The sequence below is a fragment of the Sarcophilus harrisii genome, chromosome 2 (genome assembly GCF_902635505.1).
Source record: "Sarcophilus harrisii chromosome 2, mSarHar1.11, whole genome shotgun sequence".
Classification (NCBI taxonomy): domain Eukaryota; kingdom Metazoa; phylum Chordata; class Mammalia; order Dasyuromorphia; family Dasyuridae; genus Sarcophilus; species Sarcophilus harrisii.
This window is the reverse complement of record NC_045427.1, coordinates 130,164,345-130,173,142: the sequence shown is the minus strand read 5'-3', so window position 1 is coordinate 130,173,142 and position 8,798 is coordinate 130,164,345. Positions and strand designations below refer to the sequence as shown.

At 40.3% G+C, this 8,798-nt stretch overlaps 1 protein-coding gene and 1 long non-coding RNA gene across 11 annotated transcripts in view; one reads left to right on the top strand and one right to left on the bottom strand.

The window, feature by feature from the left end:
• Positions 1 to 3,199: 3,199 nt before the first annotated feature.
• Positions 3,200 to 5,962, bottom strand: LOC116421416. The gene is made up of 3 exons (XR_004231762.1): positions 5,794 to 5,962; positions 4,484 to 4,550; positions 3,200 to 3,921 (listed from the first exon to the last, which is right to left on the bottom strand). It is a non-coding gene; the product is annotated as an uncharacterized LOC116421416 (long non-coding RNA).
• Positions 5,963 to 6,121: 159 nt separating this feature from the next.
• INTS10 (integrator complex subunit 10) overlaps positions 6,122 to 8,798 on the top strand; it is a 47,513-nt gene continuing 44,836 nt past the window's right edge. For 8 of the 10 annotated variants that reach the window (XM_031950806.1, XM_031950800.1, XM_031950805.1 and 5 more), the window contains exons 1-2: positions 6,122 to 6,588; positions 8,281 to 8,348. In XM_031950806.1, the coding sequence (XP_031806666.1) occupies positions 6,337 to 6,588; positions 8,281 to 8,348 (320 nt within the window). In that variant the 5' untranslated portion in view covers positions 6,122 to 6,336. The remainder of the gene's footprint in view (positions 6,589 to 8,280; positions 8,349 to 8,798) is intronic. The other 2 variants (XM_031950804.1, XM_031950803.1) reach the window with 2 other exon arrangements.

Here is an 8,798-nt window from a genome sequence, read left to right as displayed (position 1 = left end):
CTCATAATTACTCCTGTACTGATTTCATCTTCTTCTCTTTCCCATCTACAGGGTATATAGTTAACCAATTCAATTCCACATTACCCTCTACTCTCAAATCATTAGACTCAATCTCTTGCTAAAACTTCTGACATTGGACTAGTCCTACTATCATATATTATCTATCCTTCCCTATCATTTGTTTTGTCCCAGCTTTCCAGAGCTGGGAAGCTATTACAAAACTTCTCTCCACAAGCTTCTACAAATCCTCTTCACACTTTCTCCTGAAGACTTTGTTTAATTTTACTGAGAAAATTGAGGCCATTTGTTGCAAGCTCTCTCTTCTGACTTTTGTTCATTTGAAAACTCTCTGCCACCATGTTCCATTTTCTCCTTTTCTCCATTGTTTGAAAATGAGATGGCGCTTCTTATTGCAGAGACCAATTCCTTTACTTGTACCCTCTTCATTCTTCTCCAGTAGATGTTCCCCTTAATAGTCTCCCATCTCTAATCAAATCTCTGGTGTCCACTTGTTCAACTCCCATTACTTTCACATATGCCCAAATTTCCCCCATCCTTAAAATCTTCACCAGACCCCACCACCTCTTCATTATCTTCTTATATTTCTCCTACCTTTCTCATCCAGAAAAGCTCTAATTGTCAAATCTAATGTTGTTTTCTCAGCCTTCATCCTTCTTAACCTCTGCTACATTTGGATACTTTGTCTCCTCCCTGGGTTTTCATGACATTGCTTTTTCCTTACTCTCTTCCCAACTTAGAAACCCCATTTAGTCTCTTTTATTGGCTCATCATTCAGATAACAATCCCTTGTTGTCAGTGTTCCCCAAAGCAGGGTCTTGGGTCCTGCTCTCTTCTTTCTCTCTACTCATTTGGGGATCTCAAGTCCCAGTAGTTTAATTGTCATCTCTATGCAAATGACTCACAGCTTTTTATATCTAGCCCCAGATTCTATCCTGAGCTTCAGTCCTACATCACCAATTACCTAAAGGGATCTTTCAAACTCTATGTCCTAGAGACATTTCACCATATTAAAAAACAGTACTTCATCTCAAAAAACAGTTCTTCATCTCAAACCCACCCAACTTTGTTGAAGGTACTTCAGGCATTCTTCCAGGCATCAAAGTTTGTGATCTTAGCATTATTTTCAAGTCCACATTCTCCTCCATAACACATATTCAATCAATTGACAAATCCATAACATCTCTTAAATGAAACTCTTTCAGTCTCCACACAGCCATGGTTCAGGCTCTCATCACCTCTCTTCTGGACTATGGCAATGGCCTTCTAATTGAGCTCAGTGGCTCAAGTCCCTGCCCAGTCCAAAATCTCATTCATATGTTGCAAAAAGGTTTTTCTTAAGCACAGATCAAAACACTCCCCTATTCAGATAGTTTCCTATTACTTCTAAGATAAAACAGAAACTTCTTTTTTCAGGTTGTTCATAACAACCTGAAGTTCATAACAACCATAAGTCTTTCATAACCTGGTCCCAACCTATCTTTCCAGTCTCGTTGAACATTACTCATCTTCTCATATTCTAAAGCCTACTCCATCAGGCCTCTCTGTTCCTGACACACAGAACTCCACCTCTTATCTCCCTGCCTTTATACTGGCTATCCCCCATATCTGTAATGCACTTCCTTTTCACTTCTGCATCATATTTTCTGTACTTCCATTAAGACACAGCTCAAACTTCAGCTTCTACTTGAAGCATTTCCTAATTCCCCAACTACTAATATCTTCTTTCTCCACCTTGTAAATAACTTTATCTACTGCACATATTTAAATATATAATATATGCACACAGAGATTGTATACATCAAGAATACATATGTACTTATGTGCACATATATATAAATTGCACATATAGATGAATGTATACATTATACAAATATAGTGTCCCAAAAATTTTAGTGCAGTTTTCAGCATGAATAGTCTAGGCAAGAGGTGATGAGCACAAGGATCTGGGGTAGTGGCTACATCAAAGAAAGGAATTGACATGAGATATATTGTGAAGACAGTTATGACTTGATTTGGCAATAGATTAGATATGTGTGGTCACTTTGAATATGGTGATGTCCTAGACAGGAAAGTTCAGAAGAGGGAAGAATTTGGGAAAAAGATAATGAATTCAGTTTTGAATATGTTGAATTTAAGATGCACATAAAACATCCAGTTCTAGATGTCTGTTGGTAATTAGAAATGGGAGACTGGAGGTCAGGAGAGATGTTAGAGATGGATTTAAAAAAAAAAAAGAATGGAGGATCACCTGCAGAGATAACAATTTAACCCATGAAAGCTGATGAAATCACCAGTGAGAAAATATAGAGGGAGAAGAGATAGAGCTCAGAACAGAGTCTTGTGGGATATTGCAACATTAACAAGCATGATCCAATGATCCAGCAAAGGAAACTGAAAAGGAACAAAAGGAAGATCTCTAGAATAGTGAGTGAATCTTCCATTGAGTATTTATAGAGATGGACAAGAATTGTCCCAACATGAAAAGGTACTGGTGTCTGACATCTTTGCAGCTAGAGGAAGCCCACAATGATGAGATCATGAAACCATCTAGTGATAGTTAATACTTTACAGTTTATAGGCATGAGATTTACAAAATGTTTTACATATATTCTCTCAGATTCTTATGATAGCCTAGGAGATCAGAATAAAAGAATTACTATTCCCATCAAGTGAATTAATCCCAACTCAAACTCTATGCAAGTTTTTAGGGGTCTCAATCGTTTCCTTAAATTATAGTAACTTTTCAATACTTTAGTTTTAAGTGAAAGATGTTAACATGTTATTTTACTAATATTTATCTTTAAAAGAAATTTAATTTAAATCTTGAAAAAAAAAGTCTTAACTTAATTCATACAATTGGAACTGAACAACCACAACAGCAAACTATTAAAAATGCAGGTCATGGGACTAACAGATGCTAACTTGATGATCCCTAATTCAACACCAAATTTGGTAATATTGATGAATCTCATAAAAAAAGTTCTAGAATTGGAATCTTTTGTGATTGCATTAATGAGAAGAAGGCCCCTTCTCAGTGACTATGTAACCATCCCCTTTTTCATTTGGGGAAAGGTTATATGATAATACTTTGAAAAAGTTAAAATCATCATAAAACACAAGACATATTAACATTGGACCCAGAAGACTTGGTTTAATAAACTTTGTGACTCCAGATTAATTCATCTCAATATGTTTAATCTATGAAATGGGGATAACATTATGCTTCGGTTTTGAAGGGTTGTTATGCAGCTCAAGTAAAATAATGATCCTAATAGCACTTTGTAAGCTATAAATACTAATGATTTTAGGCAGCTGAGGGAGTTTCTTCACCAGCACTTCCCTATGCTAGTGAATTCACAAGTTGTCTTAATGCCTATTGTTGTTCCGTTTTCAAAGACGTCCAAAATGACATTACTATTAGAATCGAGTGGTTTGCTGGCTGGTCAGACCAATACAAACTCAGAATGCTCTGCAACAGGTCGGACATAAATAGTCCATATGAACATTTTGGGGTGGCCTCTCTAATTTTTTATATTTCACATTTCCTTTGGGCTAATTCAATTATGCTTTGCTCAAAGAGCACAGCACCTTTTGACAAGGACATGCCATGCTGGACAATCCTGTGCCAGTGTCTCCCATGTCAAACAATCCATTCTAAAGTTCTTAAGAGGTACCTTGAGAGTGTGCTTGTATCACTTTTTTTCTAACCACTTTGTGCTTGCCCTGTGTGAGTTCTCCATAAAATAATTTTTTTGGCAAGCATATATTTGGCATTCAAACAATGTGACCAGCCCAGCAGAGTCATGCTATCTGCAGTAGAGTTGGAATGCTTGTCAGTTTAATTTGAGAAAGCACATCGATGTCTGTATGTTATTCTGCCAGGTGATCTTCAGAGTCTTCCTAAAACAATTCAAATGGAAGTGACTTAATTTCTTGGCATTGTATAACAAAACTGTCCTATGAAACCTGAGCCAGCTCTGGCAATACAAGTGTCAATCTCATTATCAATGTGGACATCCCTGGAAAGTATAGGTCCAAGGTAAGTGAACTTATCCACAGCATTCAGAACTTCACCATTTACCGTAGCTCATGTTCCACATATGGATGGTGTGGTGTTGGCTAATGGAAAATCTGTGTTTTCTTGGTATTATAGAACCTTGCAAGGTGCTCTATGTACATTATGAACTCTACAATTCATATTCTAAATCAAAGATATCTTTTAAGCATGGCATAAGCGTATGAGATTGGCTCTATAGATATTATATCCATTTTGGAGATAAGGAAACTGAGGCTCAAAGAAGTCTCTTGCCTTAGTTAATAATATATTTGTAGTTGGGTTCAAGTACTGTTACTGCCATTTACTAGATGTGACTATTTCTAAATGAAATAAATTAGGTGGCAGACAGAACAACATTCTTGAAGTCAGGAAGATCTGAGTTCAAGTGTGACCTTAAATACTTACTAGCTGTGTGATGCTGGACAAGCCACTTAATGCCGTTTCCCTCAGTTTCTTATTCTTGTAAAATGAGCTGGAGAAAGAAATAGGAAAGGCACTCTAGTGAAAAACCCAAATGGGGTTACAAAGGGTTAAGACACAATTGAAATGACTGAACAACTTGAGACCAATGACTGTGAGGTACAGTTGCAAAGGAGGGAACTAGCTACCTAGAGTTGGTCTGAGGACCAAAAGGAGAACATTCCTCCAATCAGATGAGAAAAATGTCTCTTCTAATATGAATGACAACTATTCAGTAATTTATTTAGTCTAAGAGAATTACTGAAGGTTCAGGGCTTTGTCTAGAGTAACAAACTAACATATATCACTGACAGAACTCAAACCTAGATCTTCCTGGCTTTCGAGCCAGTTCAAGAAATCATTGTTATGCCATGTTGGCTGTTAGAATCTGACCCTCAACTACTTAGTATAGATTTTTATTTAACTTTACATTTATGCTGTATATATTTTTGCACCTACTTGCCTCATCCATTAGGATATAAGCTTTTGGGGGGTAGTTTTTTAAATTATTATTTGTATTGCCAGCACAGTTGCAAATACTTAAACTGATTTCTGACTTTAAATCGCATCTGCTGATCTAATGTAAGCTGGTCTTCTGAAAAGGGAATAAGGGGCTGATTCAATGATTAGAAACCTTACTGCCTTGAAAAACCCTGGCAGAACGTGTATGCTACTGATAATTGCCCAAGAAAATCTGGCGTAATTTCAGTCACCTAGCCGCTGGAAAAGACAGTACTCTTAATTTCGTACCCACTAAGCTTGAAATATCTACAAGACATCAGAATCCAACGTTACAAGTTTAGAGGTCATCCACAAAAACACCACCAGTTATTAGCAGCATTATTAACGCATTTTTCTTTTGGGGCACAGCCTGTTAATTCTGTAAATCTCCTGAAGGGACAGGATTGGTCTTCACTTTGAAAATGCCCAATTCTCACTGGCCAGGAAGTCCGTGCTCATCCGCAGGATGGGAAGAGGCGGCGGCGGCGGCAGCGCGAACCCTCCGACCATGAGGTTTGCCCAACTGACTCCTCAGTGGCCTATTAAGCGCTAGATTCCGGATGAAATGTCCACTTTACATCGCGGAGGCGGTTTCCGCCAGGAGCATTTCCGCACAGGACAAAAAAAAATCTCAAGTTGGGACCAAAAAAAAAAAAAAAAATCACCTTACGGGGTTATTATAAGGAAAGTGCTTTGGGGAACGTGTTCAAATTATGATGATCATTATTGTCCTCTCTGGGCCTGAGCTCTCTTACTTTTTTATATGATGTTAGGAAGGATATTTCAGACTGAGGAGCCACACTCTAGCGCCCTTTCCCCTTCCCGGCCGAAGCACCGACGGAACCAGGTAGCCCTTCATGGTCCACCCCCATCTCACTCCTTCCTCACACTCCAACCGCCAAAAGCCAAATCCCCGCCTCCCCCCCGCCCCGACGCATGCGCAGTTGGACCCCCAGGCGCAGGCTCTTTTTGCTCGCTCCTCCCTCGACCCTGACTCAGGCTCTAGGTTCTCGCGACCGGACTCTGGGATTGCCGCTCCTCCCCCTCAAGGGTTTACAACAAAAGAAAGAAGAGAGGGATTGGAGGGACAACCAGACCACGGGAAAGAGCCAATAGACTTCCTTTCCTTTGCGCATGCTTGTTGGGAACGGACCAGAGTCGAACGGGAGATTAAATCCAGTTCTCCATAGTTTAGTGACGGCTGGGGCCGCCACTAAAATAGAATCGCTCAGGAAAACGAACGCGAAGAAAGGGCGGCCTGGGGCCGGGCTAAAAAGCTGCTGATAAAACCCGGAAAAATGGAGGCAGCCTCTGGAGGTGATGGCGCGGCTTTGGACATGCGCAGTAGGCTTTCCACGGGTTCGGGTCCCGGGGTCGGAGGGTCGGGCAGCGAGTCCAAGGGACTCGCTTGCTCCAGTGTCATGTCGTCCCTAGGCGACTGTGAGTTCCTGGTGCAGCGAGCCCGGGAACTGGTGCAGCAAGATCTGTGGGCGGCCAAGGCCTGGCTCATCACCGCGCGCAGCCTCTACCCGGCAGACTTCAATATCCAGGTCAGGGCCCGGCGTGCGCGCGCGTGCTTGTGTTTGGGAACCGGACGTGCGTGGTGGGGGCGCGCGCTCTTGTGTGTCTGGGCAGCTGTGGGACTGTCACTGCGTGTCCCTGCGTGCGCACGTCTGGGGGTGGGGAATACCCTGGGCTTGGGGGAGGGGGAGGGCTGTGTAGCACGTGTGTGTGTATACGCTGTGTTATGTTACGTATACTGTACCCATATTCTGTACACAGACGTACATTGCGCGTATATGCTGTGTGTATGAACTGTGCACTTTTGTATATCGCATCAGTGGTGTGTATAGCGCGTGTACAGAGTGTATGTGTACATAGCGCGTGCACATAATGCGAATATGTGTGTATTGTGTATGTTTAATGTGTGTGTGGATATTATACATGTGTGTATATAAAATGCATTAAAGCGTGAGGTATACGGATAGTGTTAGTGTTTGCACAGTGGGGGATGTGAGGTGGAAGGAGAGCGGGAGAGAAAAAAAGCCACCATATGTATGGGCTCCAGCCAGGACAAGCAGAAGTGAAGAAGCCTAACTCTAGAGCAGAGATTCTGAACTTGGAGTCTCTCAGCCTGCTTTTAGGAGCCCGCTGGGTGGCTCGTTAGAAGACCCTGAATTCAGATCCTGCCTCAAGCACTTCCTAGTTCCTTGGCTGGGGGCACATCATTTCTCTCATTATTCCTCATCAGGAATAATCATCATAATACCAGTTCCTCTTTTACAAAGATCATTTTGAGGATTAAACGGCAGCGTTTGTAAAGTGCTTTGCAAACCTTAAAGGCGCCGTATAAGTGCCAGTTATTTTTATATTATTATTAATCTTCATTAAAAATAGTAATAGCACCTTCCAGGGTGGTGGTGAATAATAATAATATTTGTAAAGTATTGAGCTGTATAAATTCTAGTTATTATTGTGGTTATTATTTATCATTATTATTTTTACAACAGTTCTCTGAAGTAAAATTCCCAGTGGCATTCTGGGACTCTTTTCTTTATTTCTATATTTTCTGTATTTCTTTGTCATATCCTCTCCTTTTTTTAAATTTTCTTCTCCAGCTGTTCTCTTCTATTTTAGACACTACTGTTTTCTCCTTCCTCAAATTACTATATTCTGACTTTGTCCCAGATTACCTCAGGCAAGTTATTTATTCTGGGGCTCAGTCTCCTCATCTATAAAATGGGTAGATTGGATTAGATGAACTTTAAAAGTCCTTTCCAGTTCTAAGCCTATATGATGTGTCTGCTTTTCGATTTGCTTGTTTCTCCCTGTAGAATGTAAGCTCCTTGAGGACAGAGAAACATTTTTTCATTTTTGTCTTTGAATCTCTGGTGTTTAGCACAAAGCAGGCTAATTTAAAATTTGAAATTGAATCCTGCTCCTTCTCTCTCTGCTCCCTTTTCCAATTTTACAATACCCTACAGTGAATGGCAAGACTAACAGGGCTGCTGATCCCACTGTACATATTTTTAACCACATGTAGTATCATCATTACAAAAGAAAAAATCACTCCATTTCTGTGTATTGTTGACATAAAATGTCATGAATGCTCAATAAATGTTAGCTGATGGTGATGATTTACACCAAGAGTCAGATTAGGAATGAAACAAGCAAGGTTAGAAAGTAGCTTTCTCTGGCCCAGAGATGGTGGATAATACCAAATGTGAATGGTTTTGTTTCAGTATGAGATGTATATCATTGAACGGAATGCAGAGCGGACGGCTTCAGCTGGAAGGCTCCTATATGACATGTGAGTGAAGACGGCTCTTAACATATTTTGACTTGACATATTTTCTTCATTGAATTTCTTCATGAGACTTTGTATCTGGTTGTAGAATTAGCAGTACAAGGATTATCTGCAAGCTTACCCAAGTCACTAGAGTTTATTGTTTAGGAGGTTTTTTGTCAGTGTAGATAATATTTTTTAAAAAACAAACAGAAGATTCAGTATCCATTCCAAGTCATCCTTCATGCACATAAACTCTTTGCTTTACGTCATTTAAAACCTTTCACAGTTTGGCTGCAGCCTGTCTTTCCAAGCCTATTGCATATTAGTTCCCTGGGTATAAAAGATGCTGTCTTTGACATTTCCTTGCCTGTACCACCTGCCAAGAACTCATTCCCTTCTCACTTCAATCCCTTAAAAGCCCTCAATTCCTCAAGTCCCACCTTTGGCAGGCTGCCTGTCCTGTTTTTCCTG